The sequence below is a fragment of the Salvelinus fontinalis genome, chromosome 19 (genome assembly GCF_029448725.1).
Source record: "Salvelinus fontinalis isolate EN_2023a chromosome 19, ASM2944872v1, whole genome shotgun sequence".
Taxonomy (NCBI): domain Eukaryota; kingdom Metazoa; phylum Chordata; class Actinopteri; order Salmoniformes; family Salmonidae; genus Salvelinus; species Salvelinus fontinalis.
The window spans coordinates 23,628,314-23,653,144 of NC_074683.1; the positions used below are offsets into that span (position 1 = coordinate 23,628,314).

General features: G+C 44.3%; 2 protein-coding genes across 4 annotated transcripts; one reads left to right on the plus strand and one right to left on the minus strand.

Moving 5' to 3' along the window:
* Window positions 1–1,792: 1,792 nt before the first annotated feature.
* On the minus strand, window positions 1,793–9,134 carry LOC129816517 (guanylate-binding protein 1-like). Of its 3 annotated transcripts, XM_055871085.1 has the most exons (12): window positions 9,046–9,131; window positions 8,436–8,506; window positions 7,956–8,155; window positions 7,674–7,801; window positions 6,580–6,689; window positions 5,915–6,126; window positions 5,171–5,413; window positions 4,780–5,060; window positions 4,455–4,667; window positions 4,068–4,170; window positions 2,814–2,940; window positions 1,793–2,579 (listed from the first exon to the last, which is right to left on the minus strand). In XM_055871085.1, the coding sequence occupies exons 3-11, from the start codon at window positions 8,125–8,127 to the stop codon at window positions 2,816–2,818; spliced, it is 1,587 nt and encodes a 528-aa protein (XP_055727060.1). In that variant the 5' UTR covers window positions 8,128–8,155; window positions 8,436–8,506; window positions 9,046–9,131; the 3' UTR covers window positions 1,793–2,579; window positions 2,814–2,815. The 3 variants fall into 3 exon arrangements, with proteins under 3 accessions (XP_055727060.1, XP_055727058.1, XP_055727059.1); XM_055871083.1 differs by lacking the exons at window positions 1,793–2,579; window positions 2,814–2,940 and adding an exon at window positions 3,258–3,871; XM_055871084.1 differs by lacking the exons at window positions 1,793–2,579; window positions 2,814–2,940; window positions 8,436–8,506 and adding an exon at window positions 3,258–3,871 and having other exon boundaries at window positions 9,046–9,134.
* LOC129816516 (guanylate-binding protein 1-like) lies at window positions 9,109–24,358 on the plus strand. The gene is made up of 11 exons (XM_055871082.1): window positions 9,109–9,250; window positions 11,543–11,747; window positions 15,370–15,497; window positions 20,441–20,550; window positions 20,714–20,904; window positions 21,111–21,353; window positions 21,649–21,929; window positions 22,228–22,440; window positions 22,563–22,665; window positions 22,798–22,991; window positions 23,131–24,358. Exons 2-11 carry the CDS (start codon window positions 11,552–11,554, stop codon window positions 23,350–23,352), a joined length of 1,881 nt encoding a protein of 626 aa, XP_055727057.1. The 5' UTR covers window positions 9,109–9,250; window positions 11,543–11,551; the 3' UTR covers window positions 23,353–24,358.
* Window positions 24,359–24,831: the final 473 nt, after the last annotated feature.

Sequence of the window (24,831 nt, forward strand, 5' to 3'; positions counted from 1 at the left end):
AAACATGTTGGTATTATAGACTTAATCAGGGAAATGTTGAAAATGTCAGTGAAGACACCTGCCAGTTGGTCAGCACATGCCCGGAGCACACGTCCTGGTAGTCCGTCTGGCCCCGCAGCCTTGTGTATGTTGACCTGTTTAAAGGTCTTACTCACGTCGGCTACGGAGAGCGCGATCACACAGTCGTCCGGAACAGCTGATGCTCTCATGCATGCCTCAGTGTTGCTTGCCTCGAAGCGAGCGTAGAAGTGATTTATCTCGTCTGGTAGGCTCGTGTCACTGGGCAGCTCGCGGCTGTGCTTCTCTTTGTAGTCTGTAATAGTTTGCAAGCCCTGCCACATCTGACGAGCGACGGAGCCGGTGTAGTATGATTCAATCTTAGTCCTGTATTGATGCTTTGCCTGTATTGATGTTTTGCCTGTTTGATGGTTCGTCCCAAGGCATAGCGGGATTTCTTGTAAGCTTCCGGGTTAGTGTCCCGCACCTTGAAAGCGGCAGCTCTACCCTTTAGCTCAGTGTGAATGTTGCCTCTAGTCCATGGCTTCTGGTTGGGGTATGTACGTACAGTCACTGTGGGGACGACGTCCTCGATGCACTTATTGATAAAGCCAGTGACTGATGTGGTGTATTCCTCAATGTCATCGGAAGAAACCCGGAACATGTTCCAGTCTGTGATAGCAAAACAGTCCTGTAGTTTAGCATCTGCTTCATCTGACCACTTTTTTATAGACTGAGTCACTTTTGCTTCCTGCTTCAATTTTTGCTTGTAAGCAGGAATAAGGAGGATAGAGTTGTGGTCGGATTTACCAAATGGAGGGCGAGGGAGAGCTTTGTACGCGTCTCTGTGTGTGGAGTACAGGTGACCTAGAATTTTTTTCCCTCTGGTTGCACATTTAACATGTTGATAGAGATTTGGTAGAACTGATTTAAGTTTCCCTGCATTCAAGTTTCCGGCCACTTGGAGCGCCGCCTCTGGGTGAGTGGTTTCCTGTTTGCTTATTTCCTTATACAGCTGAGTGCGGTCTTAGTGCCAGCCTCTGTTTGTGGTGGTAAATAAACAGCCATGAAAAGTATAGCTGAGAACTCTAGGCAAGTAGTGTGGCCTGCAATTTATCACAATATACTCTACTTCAGGCGAGCAAAATCTAGAGACTTCCTTAGATTTCGTGCACCAGCTGTTGTTTACAAATATGCACAGACCCCCCCCCCCCCCCCCCCCCCCCCTCGTCTTACGAGTGTGCTGTTCTATCTTGCCGGTGCAGCGTGTATCCCGCTAGCTGAATATCCATGTCGTCATTAAGCCACGATTCCGTTAAACATAGGATATTTCAGTTTTTGATGTCCCGTTGGTAGGTTATTCGTGATCGTACCTCATCTAATTTATTGTTCAATGATTGCACGTTGGCGAGTAATATTGACGGTAACGGCAGCTTTCCTACTCGCCTTCTGCGGGTCCTGACGAGGCATCCGGCTCTTCGTCCTCTGTACCTGCGTCGCTTCCTCTTGCGAATAACTGGGATGTTGGCCTTGCCGGGTGTCTGGAGAATATCATGTGAGTCTTGCTTGTTTTGGAAAAATCTTTGTCTAATCCGAGGTGAGTGATCTCTGCCTGATATCCAGAAGCTCTTTTCTGCCTGTAAAACTGCTGCCATTTCTTCCTGGCGCCGGAAATAGAGAAGAAGCGAGGTTTATTTCAACAACAATCACAAAACATGACAATGGTCAACCCTTAAGCGAAAAGCGCATTGAAGATGAGCAGCTCCATTCTAGCCAAATTTGACTTCAAGACAAGTTCAGTAAGCTACTTTATTTTACCCTACATCCAAGAACAAAACAAAGCACAAATCTTAACTACAATTCTAAGAGTGGTCTGTAATAACCTTTAAATATTCAATTATATCAGAATGAGAAATTAATGCTTATAAACTGAAGAACTGACGTCTGTGAAGTCACAGCTGGTTTGGCCCCATTGTACCATTGTTGCACAGCAGTCTTTCTGTTGCACTATTTCCTAGTAGTTTTACTGGGCACTTCTGGTTAATGATGAGACTGGAGAAAGGGGTGGCTGCTGATCTGGACCATTGACCAATCTCTGGTGAATCCTTTAGACCTCTGAGCCAGGGCTTTTGCCAGTTGTACCTGTGTTGACTTTGGGCAGAGTTGTGTCTTTAGAGTTGCCAACTGCTCCTGTTTTGAGTTTGGGCGTGGCCATCTTGTCTTGCTCGAGTGTCATGCGCTCCTTATCGGGGATATTGCCAACCGCACCTGATTTGAGATTGAATCTGACCTGCTCCTTGAACACAATCGCCTTGCATTGCTCACGGGCTTTCTTATAGTTAAAGTAGTGACCTAAGCCATTGCTGACACTCCATGACACCCTGTGCTATGGCTCTGAAGTTACGAGACTGCTCTTCTCCTCGCGCTTGGCCTACTTCTCTCTCAGGCTCTGTATCTCCTCCTTCATGGCTGCCTTTCTCTGTGAAGCCCTTAGCCATCAGCTTATCCTGCTCCTGCACCTTGCTATATAGCGCTCTCTCCAACTCCTGTTGCTTCTCCTTCGCCTCCTGGACCATCTTAGCCTAGAATCACAGAGGGAGAACAACACAGACATCATGGTTATGGATTTGCAGGCTACATCTTCTTAAAAACTGTTTCCACCTCCCTAAATCACCTATATTTTACTCATTCACAAAAATCTGGTTTAAGTTCAATACCTGAACATCAGGCTATATTCTTTATTCATTAGGCCTAGATATAACATTTTGTGAAAGTTGTGGCATGTTTTCAGACATGTTTTCAGCATCCATACGTACCTCTAGCTGACTGATTCTCTCTCCTGATAAACCCTCTCCCTCTCTTGGGTCTTCTCCTTTAACTGGTGCTGTTTCTCTGCCTCCATCTTCACTGCCTGTTCAGCCAGGGCTCTCTTCTCTTGCTCCTCTGTGTCAGTAAAGACAGTAGCTAATGGCAATTTCTCATGTGCAAACTGATTGATTCCTGGTCTGAAAACTATTCAAACACAATTGTGGCCTGTTATCTGAGATTGAAGTAAGAGGCCACAAAGGCAAAATGGGGTTTCCAGATGTAAATCAGTTAGACTACTACTACTTACATAAACACTAACAGATTCAAAGTGGATTCAAAACAACTAATTTATTCATAAACTGATATGCATTTAAGACAAATTATATAATATTCAAATGAATTATAATCTGCCTCTATGCAACGTTCTCAAAGAATATAAGACCATAAAAATATATGATTTTTTTTTTTATTAAAGCCTCTAAATTTGAAGTTTTATACTAGTAGAGAGCATTTCACCAAAATCTGTCAACACACACAAGAAAAATGATTAATAACTCTTGCATATAAAGCAGATACTGATTCTAAGTGTGGCTATCAACTTGACTTTTTGCTTTACATTGATAAAGCTAGCAAATGTGTACATGCTCAAATAATACACAATGTTTCTACTTCATAAAAGCTCCCCTCATGAGCTTATATTGAAAGAAAGTGTTGGCAGCGTCCAATCCAAATCGAAGAACAGGTATGACTGTAGACTCAAGGAAACCACCTCCTTCCTTCTCAGGTGTGTTGCTCTTCTTGAACTCCTCTATCTCCTGTCTCATTAATTCAGCCTTCTCCTTGTGGCCCTTCTCCAGCAGATCCTTCTGCTCCTGCACCTTGCACTCCAAGGCCCTGTGGAAGTCCCGTTCCTGTAGCTTCATCTCCTCCTTCATCTTCTCTTCCATCTGCTTCAACTTCTCGTCTTTGCTTCTGCGATCGTCCTCCATGGTGCGCTCCATCTCCAACCGTTTCTCTTCAGCAGCCTTCTTCTCCTGCTCCAGCACAGCTGATCTCTCCTTCTCCTCTGCATGGTCCAAAGGAAGAGTTGAGGTAGGAAAACACTCTACCTTCTGGACTACTCATATTCTCTCTCATATGGAGTCAACAGACAGCCCCTGATCTTTTCCATGTTCTGGAGTAGGCCATAACTTTTAGATTACTCTTTCAAACATCCCAGATCTATGTTGACTTAACATCCCAATGCTATATTTTGGACTTACCATAGATTATTTTCTCATTTTCCGTCAATTTTTTGTCAGCCTGCAAGATGGAATTCTTCTCTAGACTCTTCTCCCTCAGGAACTGCTCAAGAATCTCCTCAGCCTGCAGAAAACACCCCAAAAGGCCACATGTTTTACCATTGTTTGATGGCAATCTAAAACCGGTTGGATGTGTTTTTGGTATGATGCTGTAGATGCCTAGAAATACTTTATGGAAGATAATGTGAATGATAACAGTAACAGAGGTTGATAGAAACAGCAATCCATCTACGACATTGAAACTACTGTGAGTGGATCCACCTGAAAGACGAGAACAACTCCAGTATTCAATATGGATTTTTTTATGAATGTTTCAGCCCTAGCAAGGATTCAGCTCGAAGCTCTTACCCCAACTCCTTTATCAGGCTCGGCTCGGTACTGTGCAACCATGTTGTCATGGTGATTGCAGTAAAGCTCATATCCTCCAGGTGTGGTGTAGATCCCCTCCTTAATCTTCTGGGCCATCGGAGCAGACAGCTTCTCCAGAAGGGCTGCACACTTCTTCTCTGAGGCATCCTCGTTCTGAATGAGAAGGTCAGCGTAGTGCTTTGCAATGGCCACCTGCAGGAGTCAAGACTGTTTTAGGGAAGCATTTGTAAAAAGTGGTCCTTGACAGAGTTAAGAACTAAGGCATTGTTTGTACCAGGCACAGATCTGAAATGATGACCCTTACCGCCAACGCTTTCAAGAAATCCCCATTTTCATCTTTGAAGGATCGTTTCATGAAAGCCTGCGTGGCCTGGTGGTCTGAGCGGAGGTGATGAGCTGAAATCTGACCCATGTCCACAGGGAATAAGGCCTTCACCTCCTCCATGCCCCTCTGGTATACTACCTGGCCCTCATCCACAGCAGCCTGGTTCTCAATTTGAGCCATGGCCAGCACCGCATTCTCCAGACAGGGCACAGAGCCTTTGGCTATGGTCTCCACATAGGTGTTAACCAAGTGGCCGAGCACTGCAATCAGATAGAGGCGGGAAGAAAAATATAAGTGTATACATTTAGTGGTACAATAACATAGGATACATTCAATGCATCTGTGCAAAATCTGCTGATATTTGACTTACTTCTCCCGGTTACGTTGTGGCCCCCTTTGACAGTTTTTGTACGGCTCTCCTGGAAAATGAAGCGGCAGAAAGTATCTGCAACCTTTCGGAAGCTTCCACACAGGCCAGCCTCGTCCATGGAATCCAGATGGGGCATGTTGGCAGGAGTTGTAGGGGTGGGGAATACAAAGCACTTGCGCGAGGGGAAGTAGTTCCTGATGCACTCTCGTGGGAGGTTGTACATCAGATTCTTTTTACCCCCACCTGAATGATAGTCAGCATTCACCATTACAGTTGACATTACTCTATTTTTAGGGCTGGTTTCCCAGACACAGATTAGTCCTTGTCCTGGACACAAAAGTGTGTTCAATGAAGAATCTCGTCTGGAGGCCTAATCTGTGTCTGGGAGACCGGCCCTTAGTTCACCAAAAAACACACAATCATTAACAGACAAGCATATAAAGAGATATGCTTAAATTAACATGAGACAGAAGACTTTATGACCAATAAACAAACTGTATAAAATCATTTGGTTTATGTGTCTGTTTGATTATGAGTGTAATCCTACATTACATTTTCATAGGAATGATTTTATAATAGGTCATTTTGACAGGCAGAGCCAAAATCAATCATCTTGTTTCACAACCCCTATGTTCTCTGTGAGATAATGATTATTCCAACTGTATAATTGTTAATGGTGCACAATTCTATGTAGAGACATTGTGCACAGTTGATCATTGGGGTGGTGGCTAGTGCTAATGTCACCTTTTCTGAGCTCCAGGGAATGCTCCAGATACTCATCTTCAGTGACGTTTCTGCCGTCGATCTCGAGTAGTAGAGTGAAATCTCTGATGGCCCACACAAAATTCGGAAAGAACTGCACAAACTGGGCATCCCCTCCTTCCTCGTCAACGTGAGAGGATGAAGCTGCACTGGAAGAATTCACCTTGATCCGCTCTGTCAGCTCACTCACATATCTATAGGGCCGGTTGAGGATTGACTGATAAAAGCTACCAAAGTTCAAAAAAATACTGTGCGTCTGCATTGACATGTGCCTGCTACGGTTGTACAAGGACTTGCTATACAACAGTTATAGCATACAAGTCATTTCAGTTTCATTTTGAATGAACTGTGTCCACATGCACTGAGTAACCCCTAAGGAAATGGATATAACAAAGCACAGTGTATTGAACATTCTGCAAACACATAATTAACGCTGTCAGTAACACAATATATTGCTCCAAGTCTATAAGGACATTTTGCTCAGCATCCAATAGATATACAAACATACAGCACTTTCACTTTCAATATGAGAGGGAGTTCCAAGAAATGGCCCAGTTGGGGGAAATATCCCCTGTCCTGTTAAAGTCAACAGGAGAGGAAACAGGGGAGGTTTGCCATGGGGACATAGATATTGGTTTAAAGGATACTGGAGGTTCTCCACGGCTTGATTGTCGATGGTCCCTCGACTGTTGTAGACCAGAGTACTGCTTAACAGAATGGCCAAGGAGAAGATCCAGGCATCATTCTTAGAATCTCCCTGAAACAAGTATGACAACAGCAACATGCTTATTGGTGATACGGCTAAATGAAATGAAATAATTTCAAATACACTATATATACAAAAGTATGTGGACACCCCTTCAAATTAGTGGGTTCGGCTATTTCAGTCAAACCTGTTACTGACAGGTGTATAAAATCGAGCACCATGCCATGCAATCTCCATAGGGAAACATTGGCAGGAGATTGGCTCAGTGACTTTCAACGTGGCACCATCATAGGATGCCACCTTTCAAACAAGTCAGTTCGTCAAATTTCTGCCCTGCTAGGGCTGCTCCGGTGAACTATTAGTGCTGTTATTGTGAAGTGGAAATGTTTAGAAGCAACAACACAACGGCTCAGCCGTAAAGTGGTAGGCCACACAAGCTCACAGAACGGGACTGCTGAGGGCTGAAGCTCGTAGCGCATAAAATCGTCTGTCCTCGGTTGCAACACTCACTACCGAGTTCCAAACTGCCTCTGGAAGCAACGTCAGCACAAGTACTGTTCATTGTCGGCTGGAGTGGTTTGCTGCCATTGCTACCATTGGACTCTGCAGCATTGGAAACACATTCTCTGGAGTGATGAGTCACGTTTCACCATCTGGCAGTCTGACAGACGAATCTGGGTTTGGTGGATGCCAGGAGAGCGCTACCTGTCCGAATGCATTGTGCCAACTGTAAAGTTTGGTGGATGAGGAATAATGGTCTGGTGCTGTATTTTATCGTTTGGGCTAGGCCCCTTAATTCCAGTTAAGGGAAATCTTAACGCTACAGCATACAATGACATTCTAAACAATTCTGTGCTTCCAACTTTGTGGTAACAGTTTGGGGAAGGCCCAGTTTGCCCATGATTTTAGAATGAGATGTTAGACGAGCAGGTGTCCACATACTTTTGGTCATGTAGTGTATGTGTGTTTAGATACTTGTTCACTGTGCTGGATTACTAATGTGAATTGTAAAGAGACTGAACTTTGACCTCTCACCTTCTCCACATCCCCCAGCCCCTCTGTATCCAGCAGCACCAGGGTGTGGTCTCTTTTTTCAGGGTGAGGCACACACCACATCCAGATGCCCTTAGTCTTGGATTGGATGGTGGCTCCCAGGGCAAAACCTAAATCAATATTTCAAAGACCGTTTTAAGACGAAAAAATTGAATAGACTTTTTCTTCTGAAAGAAATGTACAGATGCAAAAAAATTGGGAATTGTCTATTGAGGCATAGATTATTCAGATATGTCTCTCAGCATCAGTCAGTCTCTGTCTCACCTTTTCTCTTTCCAGCCAGCTTGTTCATGAGGTAAGACTTGCCGGTGCGGTACAGCCCGACCACCGACACCACTACGACTTTCTGGTTCAGTCCCATCAGGTACTTGATGGCACCAGGGACTACATGAAGCTCGCCATCGGCGTTTTCGACCAGACACATTGGGGAATCCATGGTCAAGTGGCTTCACAGGATGATTAGCCTACAGCCCCCAGAAATATTCAATCTTTAATACAATTATGAATTAAATATAGTTCAGGTGAATTATGTGAATATTATATAGATTAGGACTACTGCGAAGGTTATGTAAAAAATATTATTAAGATCTGCAAAATTAAACAGCTGAGCCATACGCATACAAAATTAAAAGTGAAGTTAAAATATTGTCCAATGTTAGCTTCAATTTCATTACGAAATTTGTCTTCAAACATGTAACTGTTTTCCTGCTATGGAAAAGCATTAGTCGATAGTAGCCTACTCACATAAACGACCTCTCCAAAAGCCTGCTCCAAACCAACTGTAAAATTGCAGAGGATGTCGCAATCTCGAGTACCTATTTCAAGGGGGTTTCAACTAGTTACCACAGCCACAAAGTGAACATTGTCTGTGATCATACAAATGAATGAAAACAAAAACAAAAATGCTTTTTGGTCTTAATTTAAGATTAGGGATAGACATAATGTTAGCAGTGTGGTTAAATTTAGGTTTAAAATCACATTTTGAGAAGGGAAATAGGCGAGGTCCAAGACGTTGTGGCTGTAGTAACTAGTGGTACCTATTTGTCTGCAGATACAGAAAGTGAAAGTTGTCTAGACTATATGTCTCTTACTTTCACCAGTTAAATAAGATATGGAACTGACGCATCCGACTTTGAATTAAAAAAAAAAAGAAGAAGAATTGTTTTAATGGCGTTATTGAGCCAATGAACTGTCTTGTTCAAGATAGGAATAGTGATTCGTTCTAGTGCAAGTTGGAACAAGGAAACTCGGGTATGGTCGACTTGCTAACTGGTTGTAGTTCTACGTGTTGGCTATTAACATATCGCTTTCAAACCGTTAGCAAGTCGAACTTTTCTGAGTTCCTAGTACGTACCAGCACATGAACGCGGTATATGTCAGGTCATGTTTCACTGCAGCAGAGAATTTTTCGGGGGGGAAACGTCGTGCTTTCCCGGAAGCTTAATTGTTAACGTAAGAGCAACACTTTCAGTTTCAATATCACAACCGATGTCTTTTGCCGTGCAAACGCGGACGACAGACTGAACAACAACCTCACTGTACGGTACAGTGTTGCCGAGGTAAGCCTAAACTCTCTTTCCCTTCTAAATGTGGGCTTTTTTACTATATGATATATAGCTATTGATTTGCAAAATGACTGGTATAATGTTGGCTGGTGATTTTAGATTTTTTTTTTACAATAAACATTTGCGGTCAATTAATCGATTGGATAACCACGCCTGTACATGCAAGCACATTCATAACTATTCATGGAGTCTATTCATGGGGTAGCCTCTACGAATCAGAGTGGAAGACTCCTCTCCTGTCTTTGAATTTGAACGTATTTTTCCTGTTGTCTGCTGTTATTATTTTTATGACACACATACAGTACCAGTTAAAAGTTTCGACACACCTACTCATTCCAAGGTTTTTCTTTAATTTGACTATTTTCTACATGGTAGAATAATAGTGAAGACATCAAAACTATAATATAACACATATGGAATCATGTAGTAACCAAAAAAGTATTAAACAAATCAAAATATATTTTATATTTGAGATTCTTCAAAGTAGCCACCCTTTGCCTTGACGACAGCTTTGCACACTCTTGGCATTCTCTCAACCAGCTTCACGAGGAATGCATTTCAATTAACAGGTGTGCCTTGTTAAAAGTTCATTGGTGGAAATTCTTTCCTTCGAAATGCATTTGAGCCAATCAGTTGTGTTGTGACATGGTAGGGGTGTTATACAGAAGATAGCATTTGGTACTATTTGGTAAAAGACAAAGTCCATATTATGGCAAGAACAGCTCAAATAAGCAAAGAGAAACGACAGTCCATCATTACTTTAAGACATAAAGGTCAGTCAGTACGGAAAATTTCAAGAACTTTGAAAGTTTCTTCAAGTGCAGTCTTAAAAACCATCAAGCGCTATGATGAAACTGGCTCTCATGAGCACCACCACAGGAAAGGAAGACCAAGAGTTACCCCTGCTGCAGAGGATAAGTTCATTGGAGTTACCAGCCTCAGAAATTGTAGCCTAAATAAATGTTTCACAGAGGTCAAGTGACAGAGACATCTCAACATCAACTGTTCAGAGGAGACAGCGTGAATCAGGCCTTCATGGTCGAATTGCTGCAAAAAAAAAACACTACTAAAGGACACCAATAATAAGAAGAGACTTGCTTGAGCCAAGAAACACAAGCAATGGACATTAGACTGGTGGAAATCTGTCATTTGGTCTGATGAGTCCAAATGTGAGATTTTTTGTTCCAACCGCCGTGTCTTTGTGAGACTCAGAGTAGGTGAACAGACAATCTCTGCATGTGTAGTTCCCACCGTGAAGCATGGAGGAGGAGGTGTGATGGTGTGGGGGGTGCTTTGCTGGTAACACTGTCAGTGATTTATTTAGAATTCAAGGCACAATAACCAGCATGGCTACCACAGCATTCTGCAGCGATACACCATCCCATCTGCTTTGCGCTTAGTGGGACTATATATCATTTGTTTTCCAACAGGACAATGACCCATCACACCTTCAGACTGTGTATTTTTAAAATATATATATATATTTTTAAATGTAACCTTTATTTAACTAGGCAAGTCAGTTAAGAACACATTCTTATTTACAATGATGGCCTACCGGGGAACAGTGGGTTAACTGCCTTGTTCAGGAGCAGAACGACAGATTTTTACCTTGTCAGCTCGGTCCAGCAACCTTTTGGTTACGACCCCAATGCTTTAGTGGATGTTGAGAATTTAATGTTCACCTCTCTACCATGTAAGGGCTATTTGACCAAGAAGGAGGGTGATGGAGTGCTGCATCAGATGACCTGGCCTCCACACTCAACCGACGTCAACCCAATTGAGATGGTTTGGGATGAGTTGGACCGCAGAGTGAAGGAAAAGCAGCCAACAAGGGCTCAGCATATGTAGGAACTTCTTCAAGACTGTTTGAAAAGGATTTCAGTTGAAGCTGGTTGAGACAATGCCAAGAGTGTGCAAAGCTGTTATCAAGGCAGTGTGGTTACTTTGAAGAATCTTAAATATAAAAAAAATAATTGTTTAACACTTTTTTGGTTACTACATGATTCCATATGTGTTATTTCAAAGTGTTGATGTCTTCACTATTATTCTACAATGTAGAAATAGGAAAAATAAAGAAAAATCCTTGAATGATGTGGGGGTGTCCTAACTTTTGACTGGTACTGTACACGCACACGCACACGCACACGCACACACACACACACACACACACACACACACACACACACACACACACACACACACACACACACACACACACACACACACACACACAGTGTCCTACTCAATAAAAAGTTATTATGCGTGTCCTTGCCTTCGTTTCTATAGGTCAGCATCATGTCAGGCCAGACAGTATCCATGAAGGAACCAGTATGTCTGATAGAGCACGACAGTGATGGGAAGCTGCGTGTGGTCCGCAGCGCACTGGACATCCTGGACAAGATTGACCAGCATGTGGTAGTGGTGTCGGTGGTCGGGCTGTACCGCACCGGCAAGTCCTACCTCATGAACAAGCTGGCTGGGGAGAGGAAAGGTAAGCACATCCACTAAAGCATTTTTTAAATCAATGTTCTGATCACGTTTCATGAGCCTAAAATAAAAGATCCTTGACATGTCCTATATACACAAGAAGCTTATTTCTCTGAAATGCTGTGCACAAATTTTCTTACATCCCTGTTAGTGAGTATTTCTCCTTTGCCACGATAATCCATCCACCTGACAGGTATGGCATATCAAGAAGCTGATTAAACTGCATGATTATTACAGCGGTACACCTTGTGCTGGGGCCAATAAAAGCCACTCTAAAATGTTCAGTTCTGTCTCACAACACAATGCCACAGATGTTTCAAGTTTTGAGGGAAAGTGCAATTGGCATGCTGACTTCAAGATTGTCCACCCGAGCTGTTGCCAGAGAATTGAATGTTAACTTCTCTACCATAAGCCACCTCCAACGTCATTTTGACAGTACATCCAACCGACCTCACAACGCAGACTACGCGTAGCCATGCCAGTCCAGGACCTAAACTCAGCAAAAAAAGAAACGTCCCTTTTTCAGGAACCTGTCTTTCAAAGATAATTCATAAAAATCCAAATAACTGCACAGATCTTCATTGTAAAGGGTTTAAACACTGTTTCCCATGTTTGTTCATTGAACCATGAACAATCAATGAACATGCACCTGTGGAACGGTCATTAAGACACTAACAGCTTACAGACGGTAGGCAATTAAGGTCACAGTTATGAAAACTTAGGACACTAAAGAGGCCTTTCTACGGACTCTGAAAAACACCAAAAGAAAGATGCCCAGGTCCCTGCTCATCTCTGTGAATGTGCCTTAGGAATGCTGCAAGGAGGCATGAGGACTGCAGATGTGGCCAGGGCAATAAATTGCAATGTCCATACTGTGAGACTCCTAAGACAGCGCTACAGGGAGACAGGACGGACAGCTGATCGTCCTCGCAGTGGCAGACCATGTGTAACAACACCTGCACAGGATCGGTACATCAGAACATCACACCTGCGGGACAGGTATAGGATGGCAACAACAACTGCCCTAGTTACACCAGGAATGCACAATCCATCCATCAGTGCTCAGACTGTCCGCAATAGGCTGAGAGAGGCTGGACTAAGGGGTTGTAGGCCTGTAAGGCAGGTCTTCACCAGAAATCACTGGCAACAATGACGCCTATGGGCACAAACCCACCATCGCAGGACCAGACAGGACTGGCAAAAAGTGCTCTTCACTGACGAGTCGCAGTCTTGTCTCACCAGGGGTGATGGTCGGATTCGCGTTTATAGTCGAAGGAATGAGCGTTACACCGAGGCCTGTACTCTGGAGCGGGATCGATTTGGAGGTGATGGTCCGTCATGGTCTGGGGCGGTGTGTCACAGATTCATCGGACTGAGCTTGTTGTCATTGCAGGAAATGTCAACGCTGTGCGTTACAGGGAAGACATCCTCCTCCCTCATGTGGTACCCTTCCTGCAGGCTCATCCTGACATGACCCTCCAGCATGACAATGCCACCAGCCATACTGCTTGTTCTGTGCGTGATTTCCTGCAAGACAGGAATGTCAGTGTTCTGCCATGGCCTGCGAAGAGCCCGGATCTCAGGCCCATTGAGCACGTCTGGGACCTCTTGGATCGGAGGGTGAGAGCTAGGGCCATTCCCCCCAGAAATGTCCGGGAACTTGCAGGTGCCTTGGTGGAAGAGTGGGGTAACATCTCACAGTAAGAACTGGCAAATCTGGTGCAGTCAATGAGGAGGAGATGCACTGCAGTACTTAATGCAGCTGGTGGCCACATCTGATACTGACTGTTACTTTTGATTTTGACCCCCCCCCCCCTGTGTTCAGGGACACATTATTATATTTCTGTTAGTCACATGTCTGTGGAACTTGTTTAGTTTATGTCTCAGTTGTTGAATTTTGTTAAGTTCATAAAAATATTTACACATGTTAAGTTTGCTGAAAATAAATGCAGTTGACAGTGAGAGTGTAGTGAGATGTGTACTGGCGGTAGAGAAGTCAGGCGCAGGAGAGAGCGAAACCTGATTTACAACGGTGTCATTTAATATCCATAAACCACCGTCAACAGAACAATACAATAAATGGGTCAAACAAAACCCGGTAAATACCAGCATGCCGTGCATAAGCACTACTAGAAACAATTACCGACAAGGACATGGGGGGAAATAGAGGGTTAAATACACAACATGTAATTGATGGAATTGGAACCAGGTGTGATGGAAGACAAGACAAAACCAATGGAAAATGAAAAGTGGATCAGCGATGGCTAGAAGGTCGGTGACTTCAAACACCGCCCGAACAAGGAGAGGGACCAACGTCGGAGGAAGTCGTGACAGAGAGGACGTTTCTTTTTTTGCTGAGTTTATATATCCGGCTTCTTCACCAGCGGGATCGTCTGAGACCAGCCACCCGGACAGTAGATGAAACTGGGTTTGCTCAACTGAAGAATTTCTGCACAAACGGTCAGAAACCGTCTCAAGGAAGCTCATCTGCGTGCTCGTCGTCCTCGCCATGGTCTTGTCCTGGCTGCAGTTCGGTGTCTTAACCGACTTCAGTGGGAAGATGCTCACCTTCAATGGCGTTATGGTATGTCCAGGCATAAGCTACTGACAACAATACCGTGACGAGATCCTGAGGTCCATTGTCGTGCCATTCATCCGCCGCCATCACCTCATGTTTCCGCATTATAATGCAGGGCCCCATGTCGCAAGGATCTGTACACAATTCCTGAAAATGTCCCAGTTCTTACATGGCCTGCATAGTCACCAGACATGTCACTCATTGAGAACTTTTGGGATGCTCTGGATCGACATGTTCGACATCGTGTTCCAGTTCCCACCAAAATCCAGCGACTTCTCACAGCCATTGAAGAGGAGTGGGACAATATTCCTCAGACCACAATCGACAGCCTGATCAACTCTATGCAAAGGAGATGTGTTGCACTGCATGAGGCAAATGGTGGTCACACCAGATTCTGACTGGTTTTCTGATCCACCCCCCTATTTTTCATGTTTTATTTTCTGATTTCCTTATTTGGACTGTAACTCAGTAAAATCTTTGAAATTGTTTAATGTATTTTTGTTCAGTGCACATAACAATGTGCATGACCTCAACACTGTTATATGGTTAAGGAATGATTATGTATAAGATAATTATTTCTCATAAAGATAGGGTAATAGAAATGTGAAACAGAATGTGTTAACTTATGTACTGCATTTGTCATTGAGTTAGAGACAGATATGCTGCACCAAAGTACAGATTTGTCCTGTTCTGACCACATTAGGATTTTATGTTTTTTTTTCTCCAAAATTGGAAATTCGACACACCCTGTTATTGCATTGTGGAAACTACAGTTTCTCTTTGTTTTACACCATAACGTACAACCAGACAGCAGAGCAAACATGCAAAAAAACATTTTGTTCCGACCACATTTGTTCTAAGTGGGTTGTGTAGATCAGGGTGCCGTTTTGCACTGGCTGCTAGTTTCACTTTCAGTCTCAGTATGATATACAGTATAACTAGACAAAAAGGTTCATCTGAAAACCAGCAGCCTTGAGTAAACACTTTACATCCTGCTGCCTCTTTACAGATTCCATACTAAGAACTGTTTTTATCCTCTGTCCTCAAGGTTTTGCCCTGGGAGCCACCATCCAGTCCAAAACTAAGGGCATCTGGATGTGGTGTGTGCCTCACCCTGAAAAAAGAGACCACACCCTGGTGCTGCTGGATACAGAGGGTCTGGGGGACGTGGAGAAGGTGGGAGGTCAAAGTTCACTCTCTGTCAAAAACCTTTTATGGCTGTTTAGATGACAGAATATAACACTGCTATGGGTAAAATCCCATGTTATCTCAATAAACTGTGTCTAGTACTGATAGCTGATGTCATCAACTGTATATAATGTCTAACTTATAAATGTATGATATATACCAATTGATTCTAAAGAGTATAACAAATAAATAATGACCCATGAGCTTAGTTATAAGCTTGTTTTACTCCAATGTTTGTATATGTAATTAAACACTGTATAATATCATGATTATCTACAATGATGATGTCACGGATGGTGAGTCATTGCACCAATAGCTCAGTCTATGAATTTGAGTGGTTACATTTCTCCAGGCCCATCCCTCAGATTTTTTTTGTTAGCTTCTTTTACCAAAACTAAGGCAGGCTGGGGCTTGGTTAATATTTCAATTAAGGATTCCAGCTTTGACCTTAAGGTAGGGAGCCCATAAAACGGCGTATGGAGTAGACATTTACATTACATTTAAGTCATTTAGCAGACGCTCTTATCCAGAGCGACTTACAAATTGGTGCATTCACCTAATGACATCCAGTGGAACAGCCACTTCACAATAGTGCATCTAAATCTTTTAAGGGGGGGGGGGGGGGGGGGGGGGCAGAAGGATTGCTTTATCCTAGGTATTCCTTGAAGAGGTGGGGTTTCAGGTGTCTCCGGAAGGTGGTGATTGACTCCGCTGTCCTGGCGTCGTGAGGGAGTTTGTTCCACCATTGGGGTGCCAGAGCAGCGAACAGTTTTGACTGGGCTGAGCGGGAACTGTACTTCCTCAGTGGTAGGGAGGCGAGCAGGCCAGAGGTGGATGAACGCAGTGCCCTTGTTTGGGTGTAGGGCCTGATCAGAGCCTGAAGGTACTGAGGTGCCGTTCCCCTCACAGCTCCGTAGGCAAGCACCATGGTCTTGTAGCGGATGCGAGCTTCAACTGGAAGCCAGTGGAGAGAGCGGAGGAGCGGGGTGACGTGAGAGAACTTGGGAAGGTTGAACACCAGACGGGCTGCGGCGTTCTGGATGAGTTGTAGGGGTTTGATGGCACAGGCAGGGAGCCCAGCCAACAGCGAGTTGCAGTAATCCAGACGGGAGATGACAAGTGCCTGGATTAGGACCTGCGCCGCTTCCTGTGTGAGGCAGGGTCGTACTCTGCGGATGTTGTAGAGCATGAACCTACAGGAACGGGCCACCGCCTTGATGTTAGTTGAGAACGACAGGGTGTTGTCCAGGATCACGCCAAGGTTCTTAGCGCTCTGGGAGGAGGACACAATGGAGTTGTCAACCGTGATGGCGAGATCATGGAACGGGCAGTCCTTCCCCGGGAGGAAGAGCAGCTCCGTCTTGCCGAGGTTCAGCTTGAGGTGGTGATCCGTCATCCACACTGATGTCTGCCAGACATGCAGAGATGCGATTCGCCACCTGGTCATCAGAAGGGGGAAAGGAGAAGATTAATTGTGTGTCGTCTGCATAGCAGTGATAGGAGAGACCATGTGAGGTTATGACAGAGCCAAGTGACTTGGTGTATAGCGAGAATAGGAGAGGGCCTAGAACAGAGCCCTGGGGGACACCAGTGGTGAGAGCGCGTGGTGAGGAGACAGATTCTCGCCACGCCACCTGGTAGGAGCGACCTGTCAGGTAGGACGCAATCCAAGCGTGGGCCGCGCCGGAGATGCCCAACTCGGAGAGGGTGGAGAGGAGGATCTGATGGTTCACAGTATCGAAGGCAGCCGATAGGTCTAGAAGGATGAGAGCAGAGGAGAGAGAGTTAGCTTTAGCAGTGCGGAGCGCCTCCGTGATACAGAGAAGAGCAGTCTCAGTTGAGTGACTAGTCTTGAAACCTGACTGATTTGGATCAAGAAGGTCATTCTGAGAGAGATAGCAGGAGAGCTGGCCAAGGACGGCACGTTCAAGAGTTTTGGAGAGAAAAGAAAGAAGGGATACTGGTCTGTAGTTGTTGACATCGGAGGGATCGAGTGTAGGTTTTTTCAGAAGGGGTGCAACTCTCGCTCTCTTGAAGACGGAAGGGACGTAGCCAGCGGTCAAGGATGAGTTGATGAGCGAGGTGAGGTAAGGGAGAAGGTCTCCGGAAATGGTCTGGAGAAGAGAGGAGGGGATAGGGTCAAGCGGGCAGATTGTTGGGCGGCCGGCCGTCACAAGACGCGAGATTTCATCTGGAGAGAGAGGGGAGAAAGAGGTCAAAGCACAGGGTAGGGCAGTGTGAGCAGAACCAGCGGTGTCGTTTGACTTAGCAAACGAGGATCGGATGTCGTCGACCTTCTTTTCAAAATGGTTGACGAAGTCGTCTGCAGAGAGGGAGGAGGGGGGGGGAGGGGGAGGAGGATTCAGGAGGGAGGAGAAGGTGGCAAAGAGCTTCCTAGGGTTAGAGGCAGATGCTTGGAATTTAGAGTGGTAGAAAGTGGCTTTAGCAGCAGAGACAGAAGAGGAAAATGTAGAGAGGAGGGAGTGAAAGGATGCCAGGTCCGCAGGGAGGCGAGTTTTCCTCCATTTCCGCTCGGCTGCCCGGAGCCCTGTTCTGTGAGCTCGCAATGAGTCGTCGAGCCACGGAGCGGGAGGGGAGGACCGAGCCGGCCTGGAGGATAGGGGACATAGAGAGTCAAAGGATGCAGAAAGGGAGGAGAGGAGGGTTGAGGAGGCAGAATCAGGAGATAGGTTGGAGAAGGTTTGGGCAGAGGGAAGAGATGATAGGATGGAAGAGGAGAGAGTAGCGGGGGAGAGAGAGCGAAGGTTGGGACGGCGCGATACCATCCGAGTAGGGGCAGTGTGGGAAGTGTTGGATGAGAGCGAGAGGGAAAAGGATACAAGGTAGTGGTCGGAGACTTGGAGGGGAGTTGCAATGAGGTTAGTGGAAGAACAGCATCTAGTAAAGATGAGGTCAAGCGTATTGCCTGCCTTGTGAGTAGGGGGGGAAGGTGAGAGGGTGAGGTCAAAAGAGGAGAGGAGTGGAAAGAAGGAGGCAGAGAGGAATGAGTCAAAGGTAGACGTGGGGAGGTTAAAGTCACCCAGAACTGTGAGAGGTGAGCCGTCCTCAGGAAAGGAGCTTATCAAGGCATCAAGCTCATTGATGAACTCTCCAAGGGAACCTGGAGGGCGATAAATGATAAGGATGTTAAGCTTGAAAGGGCTGGTAACTGTGACAGCATGGAATTCAAAGGAGGCGATAGACAGATGGGTAAGGGGAGAAAGAGAGAATGACCACTTGGGAGAGATGAGGATCCCGGTGCCACCACCCCGCTGACCAGAAGCTCTCGGGGTGTGCGAGAACACGTGGGCAGACGAAGAGAGAGCAGTAGGAGTAGCAGTGTTATCTGTGGTGAGCCATGTTTCCGTCAGTGCCAAGAAGTCGAGGGACTGGAGGGACGCATAGGCTGAGATGAGCTCTGCCTTGTTGGCCGCGGATCGGCAGTTCCAGAGGCTACCGGAGACCTGGAACTCCACGTGGGTCGTGCGGGCTGGGACCACCAGGTTAGGGTGGGCGCGGCCACGCGGTGTGAAGCGTTTGTATGGTCTGTGCAGAGAGGAGAGAACAGGGATATACAGACACATAGTTGACAGGCTACAGAAGAGGCTACGCTAAAGCAAAGGAGATTAGAATGACAAGTGGGCTACACGTCTCGAATGTTCAGAAAGTTAAGCTTACGTTGCAAAAAATAAAAGTAAAATAAAAGATCTGATTGACTAAAATGATATAGTACTGCTGGCTGGTGAAGTAGCCTGGCTAGCAGTGGCTGCGTTGTTGAAAGTGAAGCTGGCTAGGTGACCTCGACAATTTCTCTAAATTTCTCTAAACTACACAATTATCATGGATACAAGGACAGCAAACACTACGCTAATCAAGTCGTTCCGTTGTAATGTAAGTTTCTACAGTGCTGCTATTCGGTAGAAGTTGGCTAGCTAGCAGTGTTAGCTAGCCGTGTTGGCTAGGTAGGAGGACGGCAGCGCGGCAGGCGACAATAGCTGGCTAGCTAACCGATAATTACTCAAAGCTACACAATTATCTTAGATACAAAGATAGCAAAGAAAAGTATGTAGCTAGCTAACACTACACAAATCAAGTCGTTCCGTTGTAATGTAATCGTTTCTACAGTGCTGCTAATCGGTGGCTAGCTGGCTAGCTAGCAGGGTTGACTACGTTACGTTACGTTAGGACGAGAATACCTGGCTAGCGAACCTCAGCGAACCTCGATAACTACACAATTATCTTTGATACATAGACGGCTATGTAGCCAGCTAAGTAGCTAGCTAAGATCAAACAAATCAAAGATAGCAAAGACAACTGTGTAGCCAGCCAACACTACACTAATCAAGTCGTTCCGTTGTAATGCACTCGTTTCTACAATGCTGCTATTCGGTGGCAAGCTGGCTAGCTAGCAGTGTTGGCTACGTTGCGTTACGTTAGGACGAAAATAGCTGGCTAGCGAACCTCAATAACTACACAATTATGTTTGATACAAAGACGGCTATGTAGCTAGCTAAGATCAAACAAATCAAACCGTTGTACTGTAATGAAAATGAAAATCAGACCGTTGTACTATAATGAAATGTAATGAAAAGTTATACTACTATTGGGTAGACGGTGGACGTTTGCTAGCTGGCTAGCTGCTGGGCAGATAGCAGTGTGGACTACGATAGACGACGAAATACGATAATTACGCAATTATCTTTGATACACAGACGGCTATGTAGCTAGCTAAGAAGAAATTGCTAAGGTTGGACAAATTAAACCGTTGTACTATAATGAAATGTAATGAAATGTAATGAAAAGTTATACTACCTGCAGAGCGAATGCAAATGCGACCGCTCGCTACAAACCGGAAGCCCCCGATGGTTACTGACTTAATTTCATTCTAGTATGAACAGAGTACCAATGTGTTCCTTCTGTTGTGTCTGCAGGGTGATGAGAAGAATGACAACTGGATCTTTTCCCTGGCTGTCCTGCTCAGCAGTACTCTGGTGTACAACAGCCTGGGAACCATCGACAACAACGCCCTGGAGAAACTACAGTATCCTTCAGCAGGCCTATAAAGAAATATAGTGTAGTGTTGTATGTCTGGGTTCATTTCATCCCCAACAACCGAACTGACCTCAAAAAGCGCTAATCGCTCAGCACTATATTGTATGTTAGTAAATCTGGGTTCATTTTGTCCTCAATACCGCCTTCTACAGCTATGTGACAGAACTGACAGAGCACATCAAGGTGAAGTCCAACCAGCGAGACGGGGAGGAATCTTCAGAGTACCTGCGTTACTTTCCTTCCTTTGTGTGGACAGTCAGAGATTTCACCCTGACCCTGGAGGTTGATGGGAGACCCATCACAGCCAATGAGTACCTGGAGAACGCTCTTAAACTGAGAACAGGTGAAGGGAACACCAGCTAGCACAGCTAACTTAATCTCTTAATCTAAACCATGGTTAGATTGAATTGACCAATGTTGACAATACCTTTACAAAAGACATGTTGGATATAAAAATATGAAATGCTTTTCTTCCACACAAAAAATGTCACGGTTAAACATTTAATTTGTTAATTAATGATTGATGTACTTTTCCTTTCATTTACAAAGGTCATAGTAAGAAAGATCAGGCATACAATCTGCCTCGTAGCTGCCTGCGGAACTATTTCTCTCCTCGCTGGTGCTTTGTGTTTGAGAGGCCAGCCAGCGGAGACAAAATGAGACGTATGGAGGAGCTGACCGACGCTGACCTGGAGCCTGCCTTTGTGGAGCAAGCCAAGGAGTTCTGTGACCACGTCTTCAAGGAGGCCAAGACCAAGACCCTGAAACAGGGCCTGAAAGTTACCGGCAGACGTGAGTATTACAACACTGATATTGAAGAAGGAAAGCACTTATGAAAGTAGGTCATGATGTTTGATAATACAACTAAACTACTGCTGCTACTGTAACCACTTCCTCTATTATTATTATTATGATGATGATTACTACAACCACCATGACCAGTACAAGTAACAACGCCATTAGTACTTCAATTCCTACTAATTGTACTACTTACTTTACTTCTATACAAGCACCACTGACCACTACAGTACTACCACCATCACTACCACAACTACCAGATATGCTGATTTCCTGCCCTCTCCTGCAGTGCTGGGAAACCTGGCAGAGACGTATGTGTCTGCCATCCGGAGCGGGCAGATCCCCTGCCTGGACAATGCTGTGTTGGCTCTGGCCCAAATTGAGAACTCCAGTGCCATCGAGAGGGCCAGGGCCCACTACCAAAAGGGCATGGCTGACTGGGTAGCCTACCCCACAGAGACCCAAGAGGAGCTGTCTGAAGTGCATGCTGTCATGGAGAAGGAGGCTGTGGCCATATTCATCAACAACTCCTTCAAAGACGAGGACCAGAAGTACCAGTTGGAGCTCATGGTATGGGAATGTAGATTCTATATTCAATGAGTCAATATTCAATTCAGTGATGCATGTATTTAACAAGATGAGGATAATTTGTCATTTGTGTGAGCTACCCCTTTATGCTACACTTACATGTACATTTTAGTCATTTAGCAGACACACTTATCCAGAGCGATTTACAGCAGAAATTAGGGTTAAGTGCCTTACTCAAGGGCACATTGACAGATTATTCACCATTTATTACCTCAACTGAACCAAGACATTCTGGTTTGTTCTGGTACATTCTGAACCAACCTCTCAAACACAAAAATAGAAAGTGCTTCAAGAGGAGTATGAGAAGATCTGTGAGAGGAACTACAAGGAGTCACAGAAGGCATGCGAGTCCAAAATCGAATGCATCTTTGCCCCCTTGGAGGAGAAAATAAGGGATGGCTCCTACATGACCCCTGGAGGATACAAAGAGTACTGCAACGACCTGAAACTGGCCACCAGCGAATACAGATCTGAGGGAGGCAGGGGAGTGAAGGTATGTTGGGGAGGTGGTGCTATTTTAGGATATTATGTAATTATCATGTTTTGTGGATGCTGGTCAGTTATGAATGCACTGATATGATGTTGAAAGTTAAATATTATGTGTGGTGGTTCCAGGCTGAAGAGGTACTGAAGGAGTACTTGGAAAGGAAGGCCATCATTGGTCAGACCATCCTGTCAGCAGACCAGTCCCTCACTGAAGCTGAGCAGAGAGCAGAAGGTGATATAGGTCACCATGAATATGCACTTCATGACCTGGCAACAACATTCTAATGACCACCAAATGGAGGCTTACCTCTCGTTCTCTTTGATATTTATCTCTCTCTCTCACACATACTCTGTCTACCTGCAGCGGAGCAAGCGAAAAGGGAGGCATCTGAGCGGGAGAATCGAGCCATGGAGGAGCAGCTGGTTGTCCAGGAGAGGTTGAGAGCGGACCAGCAGAGGACGTATGAGGAGAATGTGAACCAGCTGATGGAGAGGATGGAGAGAGACAGTAGAAATGCCGTGGCAGAGCACGATAGAGTTCTGCAGGCCAGACTTAAGGTAGGAATTTCAAAAAACACAAATATTGAGGACAACACTTTAAAACTACAGAAACTCTAGGGGTAAGATTAACTGTGTGTATGTGTTTTGTTTTAATGACACAGTCCGTGATGTGTAAAAACAAACCTTGTAATTTCAGGAGCAGAATGACCTTCTCCAACAAGGGTTTGATGACAGAGCACACCAAATGCAAAGAGAGATAGATGCGCTTAAGGGTGCGAAGGCACAAGAGGAAGAGAAAAAACCCTCATTTATGAGCACAGCTCTGGATACTGTTGGGACTGCAGCTACCTTGTTCCTTCCAGGAATACTTCCCAAAGTAGGAGGAATGGCTGTGAAATGGCTGTCTAAGTGGTTCTGATGTAGGTTCCCGAGGAGAATGATGAGCTATTATTCTTATAGACATATGGATTGACTGAATGTGTATTTATTGGTAGTTGATTCATGGATTTAGATTAAGCACTCAGTCAAGGTTTTATTTGATGTTAGTTTTTTTTGTACGTCATTTGAATAAATAATTAGCATGCCTAATCATAAAGAAGTAGAATTTTTAGAAAGCACTCTTAAAAATGGTTTTGCAGTTGTTTTACTATTACCAAATAGGCCTACTTCTTTTTAACACTGACGACATTTACATGCAGACCAATATCCTGTTATTATTCGGGATACTCAAGTACTCTGTTTTTGAGTTGATGCATATAAACGTCATATTCCATTTACAATAACCCGGAAAAGCTTGTATCCCGGTTATGAGAATCCCGTATAAGATGCCTGGGATATGCTGATCTTAGACGGTAAACTGTGGCATGTAAAGGTCCTATTCCGTTTACTGTTTTCCATGGTCTGCACAGGCTCAATTTCACATATCATTGGTGTTGTGTGATGATGTTTTCATCTGATTGTCAAACAAATCACTTTAAAAAGTAGGCTAAAAGCACATTTCGATCCACCATGATCATTTATTTTGCTGATACTCCGTACTGGACCATACTGGCTACTTTCACCCCTAATTTAGACACGTTTTTGCCTATAATTTTTGAGATTTGGTAGGCCATATTATAATTTCTGAGATTTGGTTGGTCATTTGTTTATCAACTATAGTTAGATACATGCAGCTTCTCGTCTGTCATGACTAAATATTGTAGTGCTCACCAGAATAATGTCTTACATAGATAGCATGAAGGCATTATTCATGTAGTTAACACCGGTATAGTTGTGTTTTGCTTAGGAACCAGGGAGAAAACGCAATAACTCCAAAACAGTGGAACTATTGGTCCTGTGCAAAATGTCCAAATGTCATCAGTTGACTGGTTTTAAGGAAATACAAATTTGAGAAAACTATAAAACATGTTTCTGATAAGACTTTACTTCGTCTTGGGTGAATATTTTATGTCTTTGAAATACTGTCTGGTTGCAGAATAGTGTCATAACAACACATTCACATTTTCTGAAGAGATGCTGAAATAAATATTTCTCCACTCCTGTTCCCAAGACAAAACTAACATTTATTGTATCATTTTACTGCAAGAAATGCATAATTCAGTAGGAGTTAATATTATATTACACTACATGTGTGGTTATAGGCCTAGAGTCAGTATCCTTATTTTCAGTTACTATTCCATTTAACCCATTTGAATTTAAATGAGGAATATTCTGTTTATTATTTTATTTATTTATTTCACCTTTATTTAACCAGGTAGGCCAGTTGAGAACAAGTTCTCATTTACAACTTCGATCTGGCTAAGATAAAACAAAGCAGTGCGACACAAACAGCACGGAGTTACACATGGGATAAACAAACGTATAGTCAATAACAAAATACAGAAGTCTATATGCAGTG